Source organism: Lissotriton vulgaris, chromosome 2_1, assembly GCF_964263255.1.
Source record: "Lissotriton vulgaris chromosome 2_1, aLisVul1.2, whole genome shotgun sequence".
NCBI lineage: Eukaryota > Metazoa > Chordata > Amphibia > Caudata > Salamandridae > Lissotriton > Lissotriton vulgaris.
Genome location: NC_141687.1, coordinates 672,009,897 through 672,037,568, shown reverse-complemented (window position 1 = coordinate 672,037,568; position 27,672 = coordinate 672,009,897). Strand labels below are relative to the sequence as shown.

General features: G+C 47.5%; 1 protein-coding gene and 1 long non-coding RNA gene across 2 annotated transcripts in view; one reads left to right on the top strand and one right to left on the bottom strand.

Moving 5' to 3' along the window:
• The window catches only part of LOC147730957 (uncharacterized), a 334,638-nt gene that overhangs the window by 148,372 nt on the left and 158,594 nt on the right, over nucleotides 1-27,672 (top strand). The window lies entirely within an intron of this gene.
• The window catches only part of DEPDC7 (DEP domain containing 7), a 346,534-nt gene that overhangs the window by 173,351 nt on the left and 145,511 nt on the right, over nucleotides 1-27,672 (bottom strand). The window contains exon 3 of the mRNA XM_086955861.1: nucleotides 14,750-14,880. Within this exon, the coding sequence (XP_086811987.1) occupies nucleotides 14,750-14,880 (131 nt within the window). The remainder of the gene's footprint in view (nucleotides 1-14,749; nucleotides 14,881-27,672) is intronic.

Here is a 27,672-nt window from a genome sequence, read left to right as displayed (position 1 = left end):
GCATTCCGCCGATTCAAGGAATGCATGGGGTTGATCGGATCTCATGGGGTGGGGGCTTTGATCGGTTCGGGGGTCTTTTGATGGAGAGGGGAAGCTTCCTACTGTACGGGGTAATAAACAGTATCCGCAGAGCCAGGTGGCGGCCTGGGAACAAGGAAGACAAACGGGGGCACAGGAAAAAGGGGGTTTGTATCAGAAGGATCTGAGGCCATGAAAGGAATGAGGGGAGGTGTCGCGCTGGGAACAGGATGGGATTCCGTGGTGAAGCTGCGCTGAAGAGGGGTTTATGACCCAAGGCATGAGAGAGCGGGGGTTGTCAGCGTGCGGGGGAATGCTTGCGAGGTTAAGAGAGAGAGAGAGACGCGCTGGCTATCAGCGAGGGGCAGGGAGGCCATGGTGCTCAAAATGGCTGCCGCTTACGCGCACGAATGGGCCTGGAAAGGGGCAAGATGGCGCCGATAATGTTCACCAAGTTTGTATTTATTTTTCACACCCTTCCCTCTGCCCGCAGCCCTCCTCCGTCCAGCTCTTGCCCCCCTTCCCTCTGCCGCAGCCCTCCTCTGTCCACCTCTCGCTCCCCCCCTTCCCTCTGCCCACATCCCTCCTCCGTCCCGCTCTCGCATTTTTTTTGCTTCACCCTTTTTTTGCAAAAAGCTTGCCTCTGACCCACTGGTGCGCATGGCGCTGGCCACGAGTGGGTGAGGACAGAGGTATTTCAGACTTCCGAGAGTTACCAAACCAAGTCATTAGTATGCTGATGGCAGAGGGGGTGTGTGCCGGGGAAAGGTTGGATTACATAATGCATTCTAATGTAACATCGTCAAACTGGTTATAGATAAATAAAAGTTCATGAAAGATCTGGTTCTGTCATGGTTTCACTCTGCTGCTCAGGAAGTTGCTTGTTACTATGTCTAATCGGGCCACAAATAGCACAGGCCCTGTTATGTCAGAGGTCAGACGATGCGCGGTGTTCCGGATGTCATTGGGGTCCGAGGTCACTCAACGACGGCCAGTACGTTCTACAGGGATTGTTTACTTCGTCGAGGAGAGAAAACAGAGCGGAGGGGAAAGCGGGAGGGGAGGGTTGGCAGAACAGTCGGATAAACAAGAAAACACAGGCTGCGACCGAGCTCTCCGAGTGCAGGGATTAGGGTCGACCTGCATTTCTAAGAACCCAGTCTCTTGTTTGAATTAGGCCATCCTGAATCCACAAAGGCCTCAGTGTGCGACCCGCCCACCCCACACCCTGATGTCCAGCCACACAGGACTGCCCGCCCGCCCCTGTCCTGCCCGCCACCCAAGACAGCTGAGTAACCTTCCCTCTCAGAGCCCTTTGGCACACAGGCACGCGCAGGGCAGTCGGTGCCATATGGCCGCAGAGCTCCCTGGATAGAGTCCTGCCACCTCTCCTGCCCGCAGCACATCTCAATGAAAGGTGCGGAGCTCCGTGAAGGCTGCAGAACCAGCAGCTGAGCGCTAGAACCGGCGCATAAAGCAAGACCCAGTGAACGGTGCAGTTCCGACCAGCAGAGCTCCGTTAAGGCTGCAGAACAAGCAGCTGAGCGCTAGAAACTGTGGGGCGCTGCTGATACCCTCTGGGAACCCTGTGATTCTCTGGGCAGCCTCTGACCCCCTGAGGCCTCCACAAGGGGTTCAGCGGGTATCCTTGCACTGCCCACCCAAACGTGCTTCAGTTCCAGCCTCGAGGCGCCCTAGGCTCTGTCCTGCTTCTTGGCGCTTGCCTGAGAATCTGTGAGGTCCTGCGGATACTCCCCGGGAACCTTGTGATTCTCTGGGCAGCCTCAGCTGAGTCGGCTCCCATGCGGCTTCCACAAAGCGCTGAGCGGTTATCCTTTACAGTCCACCTCTAGTGCTGTATGAGGCACTTTACGTTCTGCTCTGCTTCTCAGCGCTTGTCTGTGAATCTGATTCTGCGGATGCTCTTCTTTGGGAATCATTGTAATTCCCTTTGCTCCGCACCCTGCTCTTCTGCAGCCTCCACAAAGCGCTGAGCAGTTGTCCTTCAAATCACAGCCCACCTCTAGTGCTGTATGAGCCACTCTCTCCTGCTTCTCAGCGCTTGCTAGACTATCTGTGCGGTTCTGCTGATGTGATCGGGGAATCCTCCCGGTTTTCTGCCCTCTTCCCCTCCACTAACAGCTCCGTGCTTGTGTTGTGAACCTGCCCAGACACACAGTTTTTGTCCTTCTCGAAGATTGTCAGTGCTTAATTTGAGCCGGTGGTCAGCACCGGCACTTAATCAAAATTGATACTTGAGCAGTAGTTGAGGACACGTTAGTTTTTGGTAGTATTGAGAATGCCTGTGACTCCCACTAGTCCCGGTGAACAGGTTATATCTCACTATTTCATCTGTGCCTTAGAAATGAATTGTTTTTACTCAGTGACCGCATCCCTTCCTCTAAACATTGGAGCTCCTGGAGCCTCTGTGACCCCGGCCCTGACCCCTTCAGTATTATGTGCAAGGCTTTCAGGGCTGGAGAGCAGTCAGTCACACTGTGCTGCCGCTTGTCAGGTCTCACACCAGCACTCCGTTCTGAACCAAAGCGCTGAGACTCGAGCCCACGCTTATGAAGGGGACACTCTAAACTACGAGTCCCAGAATGCCGAGCCCTGCTGGCTAAAAAACTCCAGAAAAGGCTGAAGGTTGGACAAGTGACCGTAGTCACATTAACATAGACGCAGCCACGCACTAGGATCATCTCTGGGTAAGGAAATAGTTTGTCATTTACTGATTTTGGGGTATTTACATTTTTTTGTATCAATTACTTAGTTGCCCATGCCTGATATTCCTTATATTGCCCATGCCTGATATTCCTTATATTGTATCTGCTCTCCAGTGGCTTCAAAGAATAACATTTAAATAAGTGGTCAGTTCACATTTTCTGTGCAGTTAGCCATGAATGCAATGTAGGGGTTGGTTCTTGGGCACTCCACACTTGAGGTGGAATCCCAGCAACGCAAGGGACCTGGCAATTTAAAATCAGTGTAAATGTACTTTGCTCTTTAGGCTTGCATTAACAGCAATCGGAAGATAATTTTAAGCCTCTTAATCCATTGTATATATTTTCAGCATTAATGAGGACTGCGGATTGATGTATATTTTTTATGACTATGATCACTGTGACACTGCAAAGTCTTCTTAGACGTTCAGCCTCCTCCTTTGATTCCACGATTCACTTTTTTGGTGTTTCTAAGGACTGAATGGTTGAGATTTGGTCTATTCTCTCTGGTTGAATTTTGTGTTTTTTTGTCTAGGACTGCGTCGCACTCAGTGTGGGGGGGGGGGGGGGCTCCTTGTGTGTGTGTGTGTGTGGGGGGGGCTCCTTGTGTGTGTGGGGGGCTCCTTGTGTGTGTGGGGGGGTTTGTGGGGGGCTCCTTTGTGTGTGGGTGTGTGTGTGGGGGGCTCCTTTGTGTGTGGGTGTGTGTGTGTGTGGGGGGGCTCCTTTGTGTGTGTGGGTGTGTGTGGGGGGGCTCCTGTGTGGGTGTGTGTGGGGGGGCTCCTGTGTGTGGGTGTGTGGGGGGGGCTCGGGGTGTGTGGGGGGGCTCTGTGTGTGGGGGGGCTCTGTGTGGATAGGTTTTTGTAGGTGGCTGTGTGGGTGGCTCTGTGTGAGGGTGGCTGTGTAGGTGGCTCTGTGTGAGGGTGGCTGTGTACGTGGCTGTGTGTTTGTTGGTGGCTCTATGTGAATGACTGTGGGAGGCTCTGTGTGTGGCTCTGTGTAAATGCAATAGGTCATGCATATGCGAGCGATTATGCTATTGGCATTGTAAATGACAATGCCATTTATTTAACGATTAAGCTATTGGCAATTTAAATGATTTATTTAGGATTTAGAAAAAAAAAGTAATGAGCAATGCCAATAGCTCTACCTTTAATAATGCAGAGACCATTGCATTGTAAATGCTTGTTGGTTTATTCTGCAGAACACAGCGATTATCTAACTTAGGTCGACGATGTACTACGGAACGTCCGGTTCCCGCCGGTAAGATCCTTTGGCACAGGGTGAATACATGCATTATGCATTGTGTTTCATTGGGATATTCGTATATTTCTAGGAAGGCGTCAAATGGTGCCCCTGAACCTGGGATTACAGTTTTTTTAAGTCACGTCTTTTTTTCTGGTAAGGACACTCAACAGGGTTTTGCCGTAGTATATCACAACACTGTTGGGACTTTCATAATCAGTCCTTCAACGTTTTTTTTTTTAGAGCATCTACAGGGCTTACCTTTCTACCGGACTCTGGAGTGAGCGGGTAGTCAACCCTGGGAGGTTAGTGTTTCTGAATATTAATGCATTGTATATCACATGCTAATGGCAGTAGACATCCCCCTTATCATTTTTACATGCGCACATTCCTCTATGGTGGAATTTCTTCTGTACCTTTTTCCTCACTACTGATAGTGCATATCTTGAGCATTCACTATGCATGAATTAACACGACGTAGTTCAAAATGTTTCTCGTTTTCCCCGTATTTACTTTTGTTGAATTTTCTAATAGAAGTGTTAAAGAGGATTCAATTGTGAAGGCTTTTTTAGTCCCCTGCTGTGCTACATGAAGTCTCTGGCTATCCTTCGACTCTTTCTTTCATTGTTCATTGTTCATAACTATGAGTGAAACGGGTACTCTCCCTCACCACATGTAGGCATGCAAAAACGCATTTACCAAACCCATACTTTTACATCCAAATCTTATAAGTCAGGTGTGCAGATCCACCCCCAATTTACTGATTAAGCCTTTCATCATTCTGAAGTTGAGGAAAAGTAAATATCTGCAGTGGGGATTTAATTTGGCGATTTTTGTTCTGTGCCTTACTTGATTAAACCAAAAATCACCAGATGTGCCATTAGCGATCGTAAAGCTTTCAGTAATGGCACGAGATCTGAAAACCTTCCACCTGTAGGACAGTCAGTAACAAAACAAAGGTTATAGGAATTCTTGCAAGGCAGGATATAAAGTGTCTGCCCTTTATCAGTGGGAACCATTTACTGCCTACCTCCCTTTCAAAACAATAAAGCCAACATAGACCATCAGCCGACCCACAATAGCTCGAGCTCATTGGCGATTCCGCAATATCAGCACAAGAACGCAACTGCACTTTGGCAGGCTATCAAAAGAGGGAAGATAGTAAGATCTGCACAAAGGTGCTGGAGCAATTCAAAGAAGGAGATATCCACAGCCAGTGGAGACTTCCCTGCTGGTGCAGTGTGACATGCAAGAGAAGCTAGTAGCCTATTATCTTGCCAGAAATACTGAACATTATCTGGAAATTTCAGACAAGCTGCCAATACCTCAATTGCAAAGCCAAGTTATTCAATCAGTAATCTTCTCCCCACTACTGCTTTCCTGCTCTCAGTCCCTGCCTTGGCGCTGGGAAACCCTTTTTGGGTAGCTGTTGCACCCTACAAATTTAAAAAACAAATATAAATAAAATTTACCAATGGCTTTCGAAATAAAATCATAGTGGATTAATAATCTGTTCTCTGAACTACTACACTTGGATGTTATGCAGCAGCTTGTATATCGACATCTCCAAATCTGCAGGCATACTTAGTGGCATACTTAGTGAGTTCCATCTGACTCTTCCTCTGGGTGGGCAAAGTAAGGTCACACGAGGATAGGGAGGAACCCCTATTGTCAGAATTTCAAACTCCACTGCAGCCATTTCAGATAGGGTAGCATTCACAGTATGATCTGCGACGCCTTCGAGAAACTCAAAGATATCTGTGCTCTTCATGCATGCAAAACCTCTAAGACTGCTTGGTAATGATCAGCCTGGTCACAGCATAGTTCAAACTCTGAGACCAAGAGACAAACCACACATCACAAATTAGTCTTCCCAGTAGCATTCTGTCAAATGGTACACCAACTCTTTGGTGCTGCATCAGAGAATAAAGAAGGCAGTTATTGGTCCTTGGCTTAAGCAATCATGCTAAAGGAAATCTAATGGGCTTGCTAATCAGAGTTCAGTGGTTGCCACATCTATTGCTCTGAGTGATCCAGAAAAGAATCAGACACTGGCCAGTGGTTTTGTTCACAGCAAAGGTCCAATTTATTAGACTTCAGAGATAACAATCCCAGGTTCCAAAAAAAATGAAGATTGCCATCTGTGAAAGTAGCAAATAGTACTGTTGGCAAGTGACTCTAGTGTGGTCTTGGCGAGAATGCCCACTGATCAGCTTTACTACAAGCCAACCATCTGCATATCCCGCCATTACCCCAACCCTGATGCAGCCAGCAGACTAGTAATGCACCATGGCAACAGAGGTTTCGCTTACAGTTAGTGCAAAATAATTCAATTACAGGACAGTCTGGAGATTCTTTATTGTCTTGCAGTCACTAGTGGGCGCACAGGTTGGGTTAGCACAGCACACACAAGCAAACTTGCTGGAGCATGACTACTGCACTGGTTTGAATATGCGACACCTGATTTCTCTGCAGGTGATGACCGTAGTTTGATCACAGGTGCCTGGCTCTCCCATTGCCAAAATATGTAGGAATTCAAGAGCCAACTCAAATCCTTGTTCCTCATCCGTTCCCTAGGTCCTGGGTAACTAGGATCAACATCCATCCCCAGAACTATGTGAGAACTCTGTATCCTATTGCCAAGAAGTCCTACTGTACGAACTGTCATTTGATGATCACCTTTATTTGTTACTTGTCTTTTTATCCACCTTCTCATGCCTTTACTGTAAAGCGCTCTGCTACCTTCGGGTCTTGTTAGCGCTATAGAAAACTTCTAAATAAATAAATAAGTTTGCTGACCCCAAGGTTGGCTAGAGTACCACCCGCTGCCTGAATAACTGGTAGAAGAAGCAAAACCAGCTCTCCACTAAGTCTTAGAGTTTCAAGGGGCAAATAGTCTATTTACACCCTCTAGACAAAACCTTATAAGTTCAATAAAAGAGTCTGCATCAGGAAGCCTGTATCCGAGAACCTAGACATCTTTGGGTTCTATTTCCATATATATGGGGCTCCTGCGTTATAATGTTGAAGATAAGGGGATAGGTTATAATGGGTTACATTGAGTTGGGCTTTTGTGTTCATGCTTACAGCATCTTACGGGGATGGAATGCATTTATGCAAGAGAAGGGCCTTGTGACATAGCAAGGTTTTGTGGCAATTGGAAGAACGGAGGAAGATACTGTTGGCGTCTGGCTTGTCAGACAAGTTTTCATCTGCAAATAAAGTTGAAGCGTGGTTACAACAGAAGTCTCCAGTTGTGTTTGGAAAAAGATTTTCTACATATTTTGGCAATGGGAGAGCCAGGCACCTGTGATCAAACTACGGTCATCACCTGCAGAGAAATCAGGTGTCGCATATTCAAACCAGTGCAGTAGTCATGCTCCAGCAAGTTTGCTTGTGTGTGCTGTGCTAACCCAACCTGTGCGCCCACTAGTGACTGCAAGTGTTTTATGAATTAAACTGGGATTTGTGGCCAATGTTGGTTAAATGGTTAGCATGTTTAGGGCACTCCGGTGTGGTAATGGCTCTCGGGGTTGGAACTTTCACGAGCCTCAGTATCCAATGAGTTGTTTGGAATCAACAATGCAGTTTCCTTTTAAGATGATATATTGATCTTTTGGGCCAGTGTGGATACTCATAATAGCAGAATAGAGAAGTGTAAATGTTTAGTGCAAGAGTTTGGATATTTGGGTTCTCATTTCTGGGAGGGGGCAAGACCCATAATTAATCTTGTGAGTGCCATAGTGAATGCAGAAACCCCTGATATTGACAAGTTGCATTTATTCATGGGACTTGTGGAATATTACTCTAAGTTTGTCAGAGATTTTGCGGATAAATCAGAACCATTGAGAGAGCCGTTGAAGGGGGGAGGAGGGTGGGGGAAGAGGGGCGAATTGGAGTTGGAAGATGTAAAAAAAAAAAAAACCTTTGAGCAAATTAAGCATGATACAGTTCAGTTTCAATGTGATTTCAAAACTGTACTAACTTTAGATGCCAGTGTTGTCGGCATTGGGGCTGTGAGATACACGAGAAGGAGCAAGGACCATAGCTTTTGAGTCACTCATTGAAAAATTCCGAAAGGAATTACTGTCACTGAGTGAGAGCATTGGCGGCCACATGAGCGGCCAATCAATTAAATTCGACTTTATTCGGTTAAAAATTAATATCCATAAAAGTACATAAAAACAAATAATTTTACCACATCATCATTGTTATTAAAAGAAACATTTAGGACCACTAGGTTATTAGAAATGCAAATGTAGGTACAAATCTATACTACTATTATAAAGTAAGAACTTTGAGGCTTTGAGGCGGGTAAACTCGGGAACCGCAGCGCCAATCCACACACCCGATACATCATTGTAATCCACAGGGTGTGCAGATGGACATAGGCTATATAAATTAAAAATAAATACGTGATTTAAAAAATATAAGTTAAAAAAAAAAGTAGTCCCTTCAAAGTAGCGCCGGCCGCGACGTGCGTGCTTACATCAGGAGAGGCATACACGAGCGCGAGGAGCGGCGGAGATCAGCGCGGGGAGGAGCGGCGGAGATCAGCGCGGGGAGGCGGGGAGGAGCGGTGACGAGCAGAGGAGGAGCGGACATGAGCGGGGGGCAGGCTGTGAGGATCGGCGGGCAGGCAGTGAGGAGCGGCCGGGAGGAGCGGTGAGCGGCAGATGAGGTAGGGCGCCAAGTAAGTATTGAACAAAGCAAACGTGAGGGAGGAGCGGCGGCGGCGAGGAGCGGTGAGCGAGCCACAGGTGCCAAACGGAAAAAGAAACGTGTGCAGGTTATAAAAGCAAACAAAGTGGAATTGTCAGCTGAAAGCTAAAGTGACAATCGGGAGAAGGTAGCAAACTGGGCATTACAGGAGGAAAAAGTGACGTGGGCAGGTTACAAAAGCGTACAAAGTAAACAGAGGCATAATACTGCACAACGTCAGGGCGGGCGGGGGCCCTGAGCCATGATTGCTCCCGGACAATGTCAGGACGGGCTGCTAGTATGCAATAAATTTAAATGCAACATACATTGACTTCAGGTGCAAATTGATTTACGTAATCTAAAAACATGGCTAAAATATTCCGAAACGGAAGATACAATAAAAATAACATCCAATTTCTTGAGTTCTAAAAAGGCGGCGCGACATCGTCTAACATTCATTTCCTTAAAAATCGGTACAATCAGTCTTTTCCGGGGTAAAGTGTAGTATTTACAGAATAAAAGGATGTGGATGTCAGACTGCTCTGATGAGTTATCACAAGGGCATTTAATTAGGTTGCGAGACCAACAATTCATTACGGGGAAACTTAAAACCCATAAAAGAATACTTAACCTAAGACGGGTCAAAATGAATCGCGAATGTTCAGACATAGAAAGGGTTAAATAAGGTGGTTGAATTTTGCCCTGCAGTAGTACGAGTTGATGGGCTACAACAGACTTTTTCTTAATTTCTGCAGTCATTCTAATGTCTTCCAGATGTTTCATACATTTCTTTTTGTGACTTCCTCGTAATATTACACATAGACAAAGGATCGTCATAATAACTCATACAGCCAATGTCTCCAAGAAAGTCCCTAAAGTAAGTGAACCATCTTATCCTGCTCCCATTGTCCAAACTTAATCCATCCCTTAAGATAGCTCGATTCAGTACGCACCCATCATTGGTCCAAGCCCTATGCCACTGCAGTACTGGTTGGACTCTGATTGTATCTTCAATATGGGGTTGGCCAAGTTCCATATGACAAATGTAACTTGAGACACTCTCAGGCACAGCTAAGATGAATCTCAGGAATTTATTTTCTACAACCTGAATAGATTGTACGTGGTCATAGCCCCAAATCCCAGCACCATAGACCGCAATAGAAACGCAAGTGGCATTAAAAATTCGCAGCAGTTCTACAGTAGGTTTTTCCCCATCTTTTTAGAGAAATTTTTAAGCGCTGTGATGGATTTGCAAAACAGGGCTTTCTTTACTCTTATGGCATCTGCCCAAGACCCTGATTCATGAAATAAAATGCCTAGATATGGAAAGGCAGGGGTAAAGTCTAGAGGACTGGCATAAATAAACATCGGCCTCCTTTTTCTATTAGAACCAGGGCCACAATTCATGGTGAATGTTTTAGAGCAGTTGATTTGCAAGTCCAAATTAGACATAAATGTATTAAATGATGTTACAAGGCGCTGTAAGGCCACTGGCGTGCGAGCCATCAAGACCGCATCATCTGCGTATAATAACGCAGGGATGGGTCTTTTGGCTACCCTAGGTATATCACAGGTTGATTCCACCAGGACGTCCTCTAATCCAAATATATACCAAAAATAACAATGGCGCTAGGACGAAACCCTGGCGTACCCCACGCCTTACATCAAATGGTCTAGTACAGTCACCGTTTTTTCCATATCGCACTGTTGCGATAGCGCCCAAGTACAATTCCTTAAGAAAGGAAATTATACTTCCCTCTACAACAAGGAGTTCCATAATGGCCCATAGCTTGCTGTGTGAAACAGTCAAATGCTGACGTCAAGCCAACAAAAGTAAAATAGATAGGTTCATGCCGTGCCTTGATGTATTTCTGTTGAAGGATGAATAAGTACAGGCTCTGATCAACTGTTCCTACCCCCTTTAGGAACCCATATTGGAGGTCACTAAGGATATAATAATCTTCTGCCCATTTTTGCAACCTACCTAATATCACTCTTCCTAGAATTTTTACAGTGCTATCTTACAAGGAGATAGGTTGATAGCACGTTGGATTTTGCCTGTCTCCTTTTTTTAAAGATAGGCACTATAACGGACATAAACCATGATGGAGGTAGGCTCGTCTAAGGATGCATTAAACAGTTGCACCAGAAATGGGCCCCATAAATCAATGTTATTTTTAAACAATCGGGAGGTATGCCATCCGGGCCTGGGGCTTTACCGGCCAGTGTTCCTTTGAGACTCTCCGTTACTTCTTTTAAGGTAACGTTAAATTCTAGATTCTCAGCTTTAGTTTCCCCCAGCTGTTGCGTTAGTGGCTGCAGCGGAGGATTCTGCCCATCAGATAAGGTACTATAGAGACTAGAATAATGGTCTACCCAGGAGTTCTCAGTAATGGCGATTTCAACACGTGCTTTATCTCCACCAAAGAAAGGGGCATTCACTGCTTTCCAGAAAGCACAAACATCCTTACTCTGAGGCCTCACATAGTGTCTCCCAGGCCTCCGTTTTAATAGCCAACTTCCTCCTTTTTAGTGCACACTGATACAATCTCCGCGCCTCCCTGACCAATGTGAGATCACGGGGGACGACATGTAACGCTTTCTTAAGCTCAGAATGAGCCTTTGTACATGAGGTATCAAACCATTTCCCCGGCTTTTTTCTACATGATTTAGAGGCCACCCATAAGTTATCCTTAATTTGACAGGCAATGACCTTAAACGGTTTAAGGATCTCCTGACAGTCAACACTTTCATCTAAAACAGTCAAACAATTAGATAGCAAGGTACATAAAAAAAGTCATTTGGAACCACCTTTTCCCATTTTAGAACATAACCATTTTGCCTAGCCATGCTAATATCAGGAACTTTCTGCATGGATGTCTTTTTTGCGCCCACTCCCCGGAACGGGTTTATGATATCCATAATTATTGGGTAGTGATCACTTAATGCAGTGTGAAGGGTCCCGCACCTTTTAACCATGTGCCTGGGCATCACAGAAGTTATTATAAAATCTAATGTTGAAAACACGCCCCTGCCAATGAACGTAGGTGCAAAGGGGAGCTCTAATTGACCAATTTTGTTTGCCTACCCTAGATCTTCAGAGTGAACAATATCATTTAGCAGGTCTCCGCAAGTGGAGTGCTCAAAATGTGTTAAGACGATGTCTTGGTCCAGCATAATACTGCATACCTCTTTTCTACTTTTCTTACAAATAGTGCAGTTGAAGTCTCCCCCCCCCAGACAACCCATACATCTTTAGCATTATTATCTGTTTCTTTGCTCACCTCGTTGCCCAGCTTTTTAATTGTTAACCAAGGGGGATATTATTATAATAATTTATAATTAAGAGACAGTTCCTTATTTGCATCCATTCGTACTAGCTGGTAGTAAGGATTGCATGAGAAGAGTTGGATCTTCTGGCAGTTTAAGTAATTAGAAATAAAAACCGACAATCCCCCTTTAGCCCTATCATGGTGGACCTCTACTGCTGAAGTGAACAGAGTTTTGTAGCCGGAGAGATGGAACGGTTCTAAGGCCCATGTCTCCTGGAGGCATATGATGTCAAAATCTTCTATTATTTATAACCACATAGGATTTAATATTTTGGATCTAAGCCCCGCCACATTCCAAAACATTAAGCGACTAACATCCCTATTGGAAGGGTCATTTCACGCTCCCTCCTCCAGTTTTAATTCTGATTCTGCATGTAAATCAGTTAAAAAGCCACTATTAAGAGAATTGTGCAGTATTTCCCCATTAAGTGAGTTAAGACCACCTGTCAACTTGACAACATCACTTTCCCTTACAGTAATCTGCCTCGCTAAGGGGGCTTGGTTTTTATTTATGTTCACCCCACGGTTAATCCCTATTTCCTGAGCGGCCAATCACTTTCGTACCTTCATTTGGGTGATGACGATAACACTCAGGAGAGATCATAAACCATTGCTTAAGGTGTTGGTACCATGAATTGCTCAGGATGCCTAACTAGGTTGGCAGTCAAATGTAAGATTGTGACGGTAGTAGTCTTTTTTCCTGGTTGGAAGAACAAAGTGGCAGACTGCCTATCGAGGATGCCTGATAAAGCGGTTGTTGAAGTTGACCTGAATATAGAGGAGGTTGTAGCAGATGTGGTGGAAGATGTGCGGGGAACAGTTTCAATAGAAGAGAAGATGAAAGCTAGGAGGGAGGGAGGGTAAGGAACTAAAGCCAGTGACAAGAATGATTAAGGGAGATGTTCAAGAGTGAGTATGTTTCAGATGCCATCAAGCCTTATCATAAGGTGGTTGAGGAATTGTCTTTAAGCAGGAACAAACTCATTGTGAAGGGTGAAAGGTATGAACCTTCAGGAACACCAAGTAATAAACTTAGCATATGAAGGTCACATGGGACAGACTTTCATGCTGAAGAGATTAAAGGAGAATTTCTGGTCGCTCAAGATTGGCTGGGAAGTCAAGCAATGGGTATAGAGGTGTGGAATAGAAAAATTCGGAGAAGAGGTTGAAATTACGATAGGGTGTCAAGAAAGATCAACAACATATGTCAGAGGCAGATTTTGTGGTAAAAGATTAGGCTAGATTTTATTGGGCCTTTTGAATTTTTGCCTGAACAGGAGAGGTTTGTGCTGCACTATTATATGCCAAATTGAGGTGGTTTGAAGTGGCGTTTGAGGAATGTGAACACAAAGTTCACCACTGCAATGCTAGAAGAGATTTTTAAGAGAAGGTATACCTTCGAAATTTCCTAGAACCTCATGCAGCTCACTTCCTACGAGATGGAGAAATTTCTGGAAGGTGTTGGCGTGAAGCATCATTGCACGTAATTTTATAATCCTCAAGGTAATGGTCAAGTGGAAAGGGTGGACAGCTTGATCAAAGAGACTATGGAATTAGCCAGTAAGGCAGGGCTGAGTGTGCAGAATGCAGTAAAGGACATGTTGTGGGTGACCACTTCTAATGCGATCAATGGAAAAGTTCCCTTTGAGATGAGGGGTAGGAGACAAGGGACCAAGTTGGTTCCTTCATGGTTGAAGGAAGGATGTAGTGAGAAGGTGGTAAGAAATGTGGATGGAGGTCAAAGTGAAGGCATGATCGGTGAGGGAGACTGGTTGAAGGTTAAGCCTGGCGGAGTAAGAAGAGGTTTGTTGAAGTTTTGGGGTCCCTACAGATTGATGGTGTTGGACGAAACTGGGTGAAGTTGGAAAATGGTCAAACGTGGAACCTGAGAAGAGTGGTTCTGTTCCAGAAAGACGATGAGTCACTCGGTGCTGGATAAAGGAATTTGGTGGATGGTGAAGGATGAGAGAGACTTTTAAGCACGTACAGCTGGTGGGAGAGATAGTCTGAGAACCTCAGGTTGTAGGGAATGGCCATGATATGTGTAATAATCTGGTGGTGGTAAGATAGTGTCGCAGACCACCAGGTTGCTAGGGAATAGTGTGTGTGTGGGGGGGGGGGGGGTAGAGGGTTTCAGTATCTTTGATTAGGTGGTAGTATGCCTTACCCATATATAACATGTAGTTTCCCGGTTTTCTTTTGCCTGGGTTTGTGATTGTTCCTCATGTGTCTGTGTTTGAGAAAGGAATGTGGGAAGATTACTACAGTTCCCTAGAAACATTTTGCAACCAATGTCATGTTTGCTTAATTAAGTATGTAGACAGGAATCTGGGAAACATCTCTACTAACTTTCATGTACCAAACAAGTGGGCAATGCTGGTAAGGCAGTACTGCCATGAGTATAAAGCACATGTGCAGTTAGAAATTGAGAAATAAATGCATTGAAGTCTGGGGCACTGAACAAGTCTCCCTCTTGTATGTATTTATCTACAGACATACAGCTGAAGGAAGTAGTGGAAATACGAAATTATCTATGTGATCTGAATTCAGTAGTATATATGAAAATTTGCTAATAAAACTTGTTGAAATGAAAAAAAAGATGGCAGGCAGTCTCCAAGGCATGAACTCAACTTCAATCAAGGACAATTATTAAGAGAGCAGGCCAAGAGTCAATAAAATGGATTGCACACCCATCATGCATAGATTTACAGCTTTGTTTACAGCTTTGCTTACCTTTCTGAGGTAGGCCAGCAGTGGCATTTACAGGAGGCAAGTTAGATGGTGTCAGGCTCAAGTTATCCCAGAGTTGTTCTAAACTTTCTGATTCCATTGAAGAGTTGTGAAATAAACTGGTTTCATCTTGCCTATTGGAAAAGCAAACCAAGTATTTTACAGACTTTGCAATTAAAACCAAATTACTGCCTGCAATCATGCAACTTTTTTTTAAAATTGTTTTTATTAAATGAACAGATAGGGCGAAAAAGCGTACATTTGTGACATAGTGAAACATATACATTGCAGGTATAATCAAACTAACCTAGTATTCCAGTTACATAGTATTAGGACACAATCTGAAGCAGACACAACAGTACAGTAGCTCATACAAAACAAGCATTTGCAATGCAATAGGTCTCACATTATTTAAGTTTGAGCTATTAGCATTGTAAATGGCAATGTTTTCATTTATGCGTTATTGTTTTTTTCTTTGCATAAAAAGGTACATATAAAATATGTGTTGTACAAAAGTTATTTATGCAGTATTTTGAAAATAGCTAAATTAATAGCTTTGTCATTTACAATGCCAATAGTTATAACTTTCGCAAATGTGACACCTATAGCATTTGTAATGCAACATGTTTTGTATTTACGTGACTTAGCTGTATTAATATTACAAAGTCTTTTAATTTTTTTAAATAAGTAATACTTAAATAAAATGGATTTTAATTTATAATGGCAATAGCTTAAACTTTAAGTAACTTTTGTGAAGATTATGTTCAGAGTATTTTATTGTGACGAAAATCCAAGAACAGAAGTGAAATATTGACATCTTTTTGTGACATTTGTAATAAAGTTTGAAACCTTGAGAGAACATATTTGAACCAGTTGTTGAATGGTTGCGCAGATTGATGCTGGGGTGGAAATGTACTATAAAAACACGCTCAGAGCATGCCATAATAGAACACACTTTGTGATGTGCTGTAGTGTAGGTGTGCTGCGTGTCTGCTTGCGGTTGCATGTGTGTGTTGCAGCATAGATAAATAGCAACCGTTGCTGTTTATCTATGGAATCATATGTCTGTATTTTGTGTTTGCTCTGTTTGTGTCTTTGTTGTTTGCGCGTGAGTGCTTTTGTGCTTGTGTACACGTTATGTCAATTGTTGCATGTATCTATCTGTCTTTGCTTTATTTTTTTATATCTGTACATGTCTGAATTAGCTCATGTGCGTGAGTGCTTGTGCGGTCATATATGTAACAGTAATGAATGTAACTGCATGAACATGTGGGTTTGTGCTGGTGTGTGCGCGCGTATTGGGGTAACTGTGCATGGTGTGGATTGCATGTTAGCATCTGTAGGACTGTATTTATAATTGCCTGTGTGTGACAAGTCGTTGTGTGTGCATGCATTTTACTTGTCTGTGTGTGTCGGTGAATTTGTGTTTAAAGATTTGTGGCTTTGAGTTCCTGCCATGTTTAGAGCAAACCGCAATGATAGAGAAAGAGCGGGAGTGGGGGCTGGAGGAGGTGGACAGGTTGGGGCAGAGAGGCGGTGAGCGCGTGTGGGCGGTGGAATGAGCAAGAGAGAGAGTCAGGAAGGGAGAGGAGAGGGTGAGTGGGAGTCAGAGAGAGCTGGGGGAGGCAGGGGTGCGTGGGAGAGACTGAGAGCTAGAGAGAGCGAGGGGGAGGAGGGAATATATAATTTAGCTGCATTTATAAAACCCTATGCGGCTTGTACCAGCGCAGCGCCCGTAACCTGGGTTTCCAGTTTGACGACTCCCTCTCATGCAAAACTCAGGTCAACAAAGTGACCTCTGCCTGCTTCCTGAAGATGCGCATGAACAAAAAAATTCTCCCTTATCTCCCTCTGGATTCCCGCCGTACAGTTACCCAAGCCCTCATCACGTCCCACCTGGACTATGCTAACAGCCTCTATGCTGGTGCCCCCCAGTATCTGTTAGACCGGCTTCAGATTGTCCAGAATGCGGCGGCCAGATTGATTGGTAATATTCCCTACCGCCAATCAGTTTCCGCGTATCGTAAGGAACTCCACTGGCTTCAAGTGGAGAGCCGTATCCAGTTCAAGATCCTTACCCATACCTACCGAGCCATCAACGACCTCGGTCCCAACTACCTGAAAAAACGTGTCTCTATATCTCGCTCCATCAGATCCTTGAGATCCAATGACCTCCGCCTCCTGATCTCCCCCCGTTTTAGACTTTCTAGAATGGGTGGCAGAGGGTTCAGCGTCATTGCGGCAAAACTGTGGAACACTCTGCCAATCGATCTGAGATTCTGTCCCTCTGAACCCATCTTCCGAGCCAAACTCAAAACCTGGCTCTTCTCTGGACTCTGATTTTACCCTACTGTTCTCCATGCTCTATGCTCCTTTTTCTCTTCTGGAGGCTCAGGTTCTAGCGCCAGGACACCCCTTCGGGGGTAGCTGTGCGCTCTATAAACTACATAAAAAAAAAAAAAATTAAAAAAAAGAAAAGTAACGGAATTATTGCAATTCTATGGTTCCTGAAAATAAGGGACACACTAGAAAGGGCTGGTGGTTTCCTAAATATTGAACATTCTGTTCTGATTACAGGATGTGGTTTCTTTTTGTTAGGGGTGGCGGGGGGGGGGGGGGGACGGGGGAGAGTGGAGTGTCTCCCCAGTTTGTTTCACACCAAAGAGTTTTCAAATGTCGTGTCGTAAACACCTCCTCCCGCCACCGTGCACATAAAAAGCCACGGCGAGAGTGCGGAAGAACCTGTAAAGAACTGTCGTTGTTGTCGCGCTATTTGAACAGTTCAGAGTGAATGAAGAGCAGAAAGGTGTTAGCCTGGCTGCAGTCTAGCCAAATGCTCGAGCGACTCTTGAAAGAAGGAGCGAGGCATTTCAGATTTTGCTGTTCGGTAGAGCACCCACCGCCTACACAATTTCTCCACCTGGGCAGCATTGTTGCAGTCTACCTAAATGACGTAAACAACTGAGAGGGTGTGGGAACCTATCAGCGAAGAATCATCCTTGTCAAACAGCATCTAAAATCTTCCCAGGATGCCTGAAAGAATCTGCGTATGAGTATAAAAGGGGTAGGCCCTTAGAACTCAGGACCTGGGTCCATGGGTCAGTACAAAAAAAGAGGTCGGTCTGAGTTTCAAAGATATCATACAATTCAAAATGCACACGATCACCATTAAATTTGAAACAAGTCAGAAAAATAGATCAACTTATTCATTTCATTTATTTTGGCATTTTATTCATGCAAGGTCTGAGTACGATCCAATTGCAGCCAAACTTATGAATTAGCGAATTGAAGTATATACATGTAATGGTGATATTAATCAAGGAAGTGATGTGGAAGGTTACCTACATCATCAGACGGTCGTCATATATTCCGTCTGTAAAAAGGGCTCCCTCAAGCTCCAATGATTACTGAAACACAATAGAAAGGTGCCATCAGGGCCCTGAAACATGCTAAATTGAATCACCACGCTTGTTCACCGCTCACATACTGAATTCTTTATTCATATTACCCTGTAGGCTCTCCATTTCTTCCTGATGAAGACCCCAACATGAGGCCGCGAATCGCCCTTTAGCGTAACCGGGGTCGAAACGTAGAACTACGCCTCCATTTTACACACCGTAGGAGCTAAATAAGAGATGCACTCTCGTTATCTATGTGTGATGTGACTTTTGGGAACCTTTGCCCATTAACTTGATTGTAGAGGTTTTTCAATTTTTAATCTGGATGTAATAATTATGTCACAACACCTTTACCCTGTCCCCTTCACTTATTCACTTACCCTCCCCCTTTTCACCGAGAGCACCTATTCCGAATATCGAATGTAATGACGTTACAATTACATGTATATACTTCAATTCGCTAATTCATAAGTTTGGCTGCAATTGGATCGTACTCAGACCTTGCATGAATAAAATGCCAAAATGAATGAAATGAATAAGTTGATCTATTTTTCTGACTTGTTTCAAATTTAATGGTGATCGTGTGTTCATTTTGAATTGTATGATATCTTTGAAACTCAGACCGACCTCTTTTTTGTACTGAAAGAATCTGCGAGCATCAGCTTTGTCACAATAGATCTTTAAACAACCACTTTGCTCATATTTCCTATTCTAGTTAGCCCCATCCGCACATACATCTATAGTTTACTTTTAAAAAAATTATCACCGCCGACGGGCCCGGGATTCCAGAGGAAAAGCTGTGCCCGCCTCCCTGCTCGGGGCCGCGCTGCCATTGGCGGACCCCTGAGACAGGAAGCCAGGCAACGGGAGAGAAGACGTAGGCCGGGCCAGAAGAAAGAAGGAAGTCCCGCCTGCTGCTGGGCTATGATTGGCTGCCCGCCGGGATGGAGCAAAGAAGCAGAGTCCTCCCGCGGCTCGGGGCTCCCGTGAGCTACGAAGAGCCCCGGGGCCGCCCCAGAGAAGAGAAATCCTGCGTAGCCGGTGAGTGGGGTCCGGTGCTGGTGTGTGTGTATGTGTACGATTGCGGCGGCGGGGGGAGGGGGGTCTTGTATGTGTGCGTGCGTGTGTGGATGTGGGGGGGGATTGTCTGTGCGTGTACTCTCGTGTGTGGGCGGCGGCGCGGGGGGGGGCTGGGGAGGTGTAGTGTGTGTCTGTATGTGTGCGCTCGTGTGTTTGTCGTGTCTGCCTGCGTGTGCATGTGTTGTGAACAGCCTGCTCTCTGTGTGTGTGTGGGTGCGGCGACGGGGGGGGAGGGGGGAGGGTGGAGGTGTGGCTGTGACTGATGTGCGCGGCTGTGATGTGCGCGGATGTGATGTGCGCATGCGTGAGTGTGCGCGTGCACGCAGTGTAATCCAGCCAAGAGAAGCTCGTGGCAGTTTCCTGTCCTCCATTCCCCCGTGTCCGATAGCTATAAGTCTCCGACACTGGACGCATCCTTCGGATGCGAATTCCAGGGCGAGACCTAAACAGTAACTAACCCTCAGTCCGAGGTGACCTCATATCCAACTAGTCATGGTGGCTCGCATATATAACCTCTGAACTTATTCCAGGCACCCCATATTTTCTCCCATTTCCCAGGGCATCCACGGTGGACAAACACCTCTTTTTCCGCCACCATTGCATCATCTCCATTTTGATTTTCTCCCTCTGACAGCCAGGAAGACGGTGACAGTAGCACTCGTAACTTCTCGTTTGGACTACTGCAACAGTTTATATGCAGGACTAAATCGTTCTGTCCTGCATAGGTTGCAGGTTGTCCAAAATGCTGCTGCCCGCCTGGTTTTAAAATGGCCGAGGAGGTCATCTGCCTCGGCTGCTCTCAAGGCCCTACACTGGGTACCCATTCATAAACGCCTACTGTTCAAGATCCTAGTGATTACCTTCAGAGCTTATCACCAAAAAGGACCCAAATACTTTCTCCCCTGGTTCAAACAGTATGCACCAACACGTTCCCTCAGGTCAGCAAACATGAATCTGTTACAGATCCCCAAATTCAGACTCTCAACAAGGAGGGAAATCCCTCGCAACACTGGGCGCAAAGGCTTGGAATAAACTCCCACACAATCTGCACCTGATCTCTGCTGAGAATCATTTCCGTAAGGCTTTGAAAACATGGATTTTCAACCTGTCAGATACGGTCTGTATGACTCTGGTTTAGACACAGTTGTGTTTCAGTATAGACGAGATAGACATGAGAACTGACTGTTTCCGGCCTTCTACCTAGGCTACGGGCTAAAAGCGCCAAGATACTCCTTGGAGCGACAGCCGCGCTATATAAGTGCATAATTACATTACATTACATTACATCCATGTCTTTACACCAGTTCCTGAGCGTAGGCAGCACATCGGAGCCCCACAGCTTGGAGATATTGCATTTCGCCACCATCATACCCAACATGGCCCAATCCGGTTGGCGGTGTTAAATCATTAGGCTCCCATACAGTCAAACAGCGTCGGGGATCATGCAAAAGGGAAACAGCCAGAGTCTGAGAAATGGTACGCATTACCGCCGTCCAGTACATTGCCACAAGACCACAGCTCGATATAGTATGGTAGAATGTCCCCCTCCTCCCCACACCCACGCAGACAATACACATGAGACGCCTTCCCCATCTTGTAGAACGTCCTTCTGGTGTAGTACGTGCGGTGTAGTATTTTAAGTTGGACTAGTTTGAGCCTGGAGGGTATAGCAGTTTCCCGAAGGGAGGAAAGGGCCTCCTGCCACTCGGAATCGTCAAATGTGCCTACGTCTCAAGACCAGTTCAACTTCAGTTTGGACGTCATATCAGGAAGGTTGTTAACCAACTTTCGGTATGTGAAGGCTGTTGCTTTAGTCGTCATATGTTCCGTCAGTAGCCTATCTTCAAGAGGGGTGGATTCCTGCAGTTCAGTACCCACCCGTATGGCTGTTTGCAACGCATGCTGGATTTGGATGCATCTGAACCGTTCCATCTGTGCCACATCATATTGCGTTTGTAAGAAGGAGAAGTTCACCACTCTTTCTTCCAAAGGTCTACCACCACTGAAATGCCTATGTTGTCCCAAGCCTGGAATCCCTTACTGTTGCGAAAGGAACCCAACCTGCACGAGTCCCACAATGGTGTCATTTGGGTGATGATACCTGTGAGTCCCACAATGGTGTCAGTTGGGTGAGGAGTCTGTGTGCCCTGTACCAAAGATGCACCGTATGAAGTGTAGGGCCTATTTTGTCAGACGGCGACCAGCAGCTGTAGAGATTGCCCATCAGTCCTCTAGACTCCAGGCATTGTATGTCTGCAAAGTATGCCGGTTCAGTCAAAGGCGAAACAAAAGGTGATGATGGACCCAGATCAGTTGACTGGGGGAGAGTGTTTGTATTGTCAACGCTCGGTCCATCACCCCCTTTGGTTTTTCTTTGTTCACCCTAAGTTGACAGGGTATGCTCAGACGTGAGGCCCTTGCTCACTTTGCCACTGGATTCAAGCAAGCCCGGCTGAAGACGGCTGGAATGCCAGAAACCGGTCCTGGGAAGCTCGATTCCGGTCCAGGGAAGACATGGCTTGGCAGTTCGGGCTGGACTGTTCCCATGAGGCACAGGGTCAGACTGATTCGCATATGGCCATGTCTGAACTGGGGTGGTGTGGAGTGCAAAAAAACGATTGATTTAGGCCCAGATCTCTATACTGGGGTGAATGTATGACATTGTTCTGCATTCTGTCCATCAACTGTGGTTTTTGCAAGGCTCAGTCTGAGGGGCATGGAGCCAGTAATTTATTTGCTTAAGGTGGGCCGCCCAATAGTACAGTTCAATATTTGGGAGTGCTATGCCTCCGTCATACCAGTCTTTTACCAATTTGTCTTGTGCAATGCGAGCTGGTTTTTAATCCCACAATAGGCCAGAGACCGTCGCAGCTATCGCTTTAAAATAATATGCCTGGACCACAAATGGTGTATTTTCTAGGAGGTACAGGAATAGTGGGAGTGACATTTTATATAGGGCAGCCTTACCTAGGAGCGTGAGGGAGAGAGCCCGCCACACCTTCACATCGCGTTTGAAACGGTCCAGTGGTGGCCTCAGATTCAAAGTATAGAATTCATCTGGGTCCGACGTGACATATATACCCAAGCACAGGCGGGAGGCCAGCGAAAACAAAGAGGACAGATTTGGACCAATTAATCCTGTAACCTGACACTCTTCCGAATTTTTCACATACATTTAGCAATTCCAGAATGGATTTTTTTTGGGGGGGGGGGGGGGGGGGGGGGGGGGGGGAGAAGGGAGGAAGTGAAATGAAGAAGTATATCATCCGCATATAGGGCTATGCGATCCTCCCACCCGTTAGACCAACAGAGTCCTTTGATGGAGGGTTCCCATCTAATCCAGATCGCTAACGGCTCTAAAATCAATGCAAATAGTAAGGGGACAACGGACATCCCTGCCTCGTCCCGCGGCGGAGCGGGAAATCCCTTGAGATGTGCCCATTGGCAGCCACGTGAGCCAGGTGTTTGGTATAGAGCAGACGGACCCAGGCACAGAATTTAGGGACGAAGCCCATGTGTTGAAGCACTGCGAACAAATATGGTAATTCTACTGTATCGAACGCCATAGTGGCGTCCAGGGAGAGGACGACAACAGGTTCCTGTATGTATGCCCTGCGTGCCATGATCGCATGTAATCGGCGTAGGTTGAGTGCTTACTACGATGCGGCATAAAGCCAGACTGATCTGGATGTACCAAGGTGGGTGGTCAAGCGCAACGCCAGTAATTTGGCGAGGATCTTGGGTTCTGCGTTTATTAAGGATATGGGGCGATAAGAGGCGCAATGCGCCGCAGGCCTGCCTGGTTTACGGATAGCAACAATCATGGCAAGGCGTGGATCTCGAGGCAGTTCCCCAGCTTCAAGACTATCACAGAACCTATTCAATAGGAAGGGGGTCGTCGTTTGCACAGTTTTCTTATTTAATTCTACCGGAAGCCCGTTAGGACCCAAAGCCTTGCCAGACGAGTGAGTAAGTCGCCTATTGAATTTCTTCAGGGGTGATGTCCGCCTCTAGTAGGAGTACCGCTTCTGGGGAAAGCTGAGGGCTCGTCAGATCTTTAATGTAATCATATGCTTGGGGAGCATACGTTTCTTCAAAATGGATCGGCCAGGAGGCCAACTATAGAGCCAGGATCTGAGGTTGTAGATCCCGCAGGAGACGACAGCTGTGCAATGACTATTCACGTTCTCCCTTCTGTCCAGCCAAGCTAACATCTACCCTGCTTTGTCCCCATCTCAAACTCTATGCCAGGTCGTTTGGAGTGTGATTTTCGCCATTTCCCTCTGGTATGTTACATACGTAGTTTGCTTAAGGCGAACCTCCTGGGCGGTCCCCGGCGAAGGGTGAATCTCTTGCTCCGTTTTTGCTGCGGCTAGGTCTGCCTCAAGTCCGTCCAGTTAGTCATGAAACATATTTGAGCATCTAGACAATACACAATGCAAGGACTTACAAATTCAATCTAAACCATTTTGAGAAAAAAATACATTTTGCCTAACGTGTTAGGATGCTGGTTAGATCTGGCACCATTGGCTTGGGTCACCCTTCCATTTCTTGCTGTTGCCAACTGTATTTTTGCTATGTGTTTTGCTGGTCTAGATGCTTTGGGCACTTTGCCACCGCTACTCCGTGCCAAAGAGCAAGTGCTCCCTACTGTAAAATGTTGTATTGGATTAGTGACTCCATTATTGGTTTATTTGCTTTACTTGTCAGACCCTAATACAGTGCACAGTGTGTGCCCAGGGCCTGTAAATCAAATGCTGCTGGTGGGTTTACAGCACGGGTTGTGCCAACCACAGAAGCAGGTTATAAAATGTAACTCAGGCCTGCCATTGCAGAGCCTGTGTGCAGCCTGGGGCTGCCATGTTGACTTGGCAAGTGCACCCACTTGCCAGTCCCTAAACCTTCCCTTATCACATATTAGACACCCCTAAGGTAGGCCAATGGGGAGGGGGCGTGGCTAGCCAGCCAACATGGCAGACATGTCCGTGTAGGGCTCCAGAGTTTGACCCCTAATTATCCTGCAATTTACCCTGCAGAGGTGTTTCTAAAGCCTGTGCGGTAAGGAGCTTGTGCGGGGATACAGCGGGGAGCCTGCGGTGCAAAGCGGATCTCGACTTGGGGCCGCGGATGAAACCGTGGAGACTGCCGGCAGGCGGAGGCACCGAGGCCCGAGATGGAGGGCTCGAAAAGTGCCTGGCAGCCGTTGGAGTGGAGGCGCACCGCTGCGGGGCGTCGGCCGTTGCTCTGAGACCAGACGTCCTGCGAATCCTGAGACAGCGCTGCTGGGAGGCACGAGAGGCAGGGCAGCTGGGCGTGATAGCTGAGCGGTGTCATGTGGACGAGGAGCATGGCAATTTGTGGCCGGTAGAGACTGCGGCCTGGTGCCGCCCCCTGTGGAGTCTAGGATCAGCGGAGACTCGCGGCCTCCCCGGTCTCGACTCGGCTGCCGGGTGGAGGGGGACAGCTGCGCTGGTGAGGAGTGTGACTCGGACGGGCCGGGGGAGCCCTGTGGCAGTGTCCCATCATCCTGAGGAGCCAGAGCGGTGGCGGCAGAGGCGGGTGGCCCCGGATGGTGAACTAGGTTTTCGGGGACTGCCGCTTGCAGAGCGCACCGACTGGGCAGCACGGCGAACTGTAGGCCGCATTGCCTCAGATCTGCAGAAGTGAAGAGAGACCCGAGCCTGAGGCCCGGAGCCTGAACTGTCCTACATCGGAGTGGAGCCCCAGGTGCGTGGCTATGGTTGAGTGCTCTTTCAGTGGAGGCCACAAGGAGATACCATCCCGGGGGGACTGAGGCAGATTGAGGTGCTCGCCCCTGGGCCTGACAAAGTGCTGTATGGGACAACGTGCTGTGTGGAATAAGACGACGAGTGGTGTCCTGAGGTTGGCTGCACTTGGCACCCCAGGCTGCGACCTTCTGGAAAGGGTTGTGTGCCTACAACTTGACACACTGGACCTGGGTGCCATTTTAGCTGCTGTTGCTCCTTAGGCGGCCACCTCTGGTGCGCGATCAGCGCCGTGCTTGGAGAGGGAGCCGGGTGCCCAAGACTGCACGGGGCAAGTTGGATTCAATTACTGTGGCACTTTGGCCTCTGCTGCCGGGAGACAATGGAGTGGCGCAGTTGTAGTTTGCAGACGAGGGGGTGCTGGTGCGGAGACCTCTGGAGAGACGGAGAGGCCACACCCCCGCCAAACAGTGTGGTGCAGGTCAGTCGATTGTCAGAGGCACCCACGGGGCAGACGTGGGCTGTTGGGCGCTGAGGCACAGCCTGTGCTGACGCTCAGTCCGGATCGGCGGTCCTTCTGGTTGCAAAGGGTGGCACCGGACTGGTGAGGCGTACTCTCATCTGAGACTCCAATAGGGGCCTGGCGCTGGGTGGCAGGTGACTGTTGGCGGGTGTGGATGCCTTCTGCACAACAGCTGGCGATGGGCAGGCTCAGGGATAAGTCCCTGCAGAAGCAGCAGGTAACTGATGGACTAGGCTGTTCACATAGATCGCAGAGTGACAACTTGGGCCCGGCGGCGGCCCTTGCGTCCAAGATGGACTCTGCTGGCAGCGGTGGGGCGCATAGGCACTACGTTGGAGCAAACGAAGGTATCCCTGGAGGCCCGGATTGACAAGGTCACATCGGACTTTACTTTACTCCGCGCTGACCACCACAAGCTGGCGGAGTCAGTTGCTGAGCAGCGCCAGTCGTTTCAAGAGTTGCAGCCTGTGGTGCAGAACCATGCTTCGGCGCTTCAAGACAGACAGGGTCCATGTGCTGGAAGATCGCATTGAGGATGCGGAAGGGCGCACCCGGTGCAACAACGTTCGGGTGGTCGGGCTCCCGGAGGGTGAAGGGAAGGACCCAGAGCGGTATACAGAGAATTGGCTGCGGGACCTCCTGCCCCCGGAGGTGCTGTCACCGCACTTTGTAATAGAAAGAGCACACAGGGTGCCAGCGCAGAAGCCTCTACCCGGAGCCCGGCCTCGCTAGTGTCTCTTCAAACTACTTAATTATCGGGACCGAGATGTGGTGCTGCGCGAAACAAGGAAGCTGGATAATCTGACAGTGGGGAACAGCCATGTGATGTTTTTCCCTGATTATACAGCAACAGTGCAGAGAAGGAGCACATATCTGGCGGTGAAAAAGCAGCTGAGGGACCTGGGACTGCCATACTCCTTGCTGTTCCCCTCATCTCTGCGTGATTACCAAGGAGGGTGCCCACTTCTTTGACGAACCGTCAGATGTCTGGGACTGGCTGGAGGAAACAGGGCAATGGAAGGGCACACGGCCTACGGGCACGGAGGAGGGTGAATGGCAGGTGCAGAGATCAAGAAGATGCAGGAAACGGGGCACCAGTTGTGGCCAGGGCCCCGGTCCAGCTGCACCCAGTACGGAGAAAATGCGGCTCGAACGGCAGGAAGCACTTGAAGCTGTTGCGAACCTGGGAGCAGTGCAAGGTGTGGTCCGAATGGCCTCTGACATGCAGCGAACCAGAAATGAGCGGCCCGTCATCCCCATCTACAGTACTTTCTGAAGACATGGCCCTGCCAGTGGTAACACCACAAACGGCCGATCCTCCACATTTGATGTGCCCTGTGGTGGACATACAAGGGTCTCGATCTCTGACTTTACACTTGATTGTGAGGTATTTCTCATATTATTGCTGTTGACACTGATGTGCTGTGTTTGCTTTTATCCAAACATGACTGCGCTACTGCGGAAAGCTGAGCGGCTGATTGACTGTGGGTATTATTGCAGGGCCGGGGCCAACAGAAGCTGAGTGTTTACTCCACTAGCGGGCTCCCCTGCAGGTGTGCTGCACTGGCCTGGTGTGGTTATGGTTCCTAGGTGCCCTGAAGCACCTCCCGCGCTCCCAGGTGATAAGAGTTAGGGGTGTAGAGTAATGCGGTTGTTGGCAGCACACACCCAGACAGCAGCCGCGCTGAGTTAGCCCACTCTTGTGTGGGGGATCTTGTTGAGGTTTGGACGTATGCCCTACTGGGGACTTGCCTTTTTTTGTTATACGGTTTGTGATTGTTCACATGTTTCAGTTGCGGCACACTGACCTTTTCCCCGCTAGCGCTCGTAGGCCCCCCCTGAGGTGCTCCCTTGCCCCTGTGCGCGTGCGGAAAGAATTGACACCTGACCCACAATAACAAACTGACCTGGAACATCCACGGTATGCACACCCAGTCACGCCGCTTCTCTGTGTTTTCCTACCTACAACGTCATGGGGTGGGGATTGCTCTCCGCCAGGAAACACACATGGCACTAGTCGAGCTAGATAAACTGCGCAGGCGTTGGAGGGGCAGATATTCGGTACAACCTTCTCTGCCCACGCGCATGGCACTCTGATTTGGGTGAGGGCGGGTGTCCCCTTCATTTGTACGGAAGCACTGGTAGATCCTGCGGGCAGGTACTCCCTAGTGCGGGGGCGATTGAATGGTCAAGAAATCC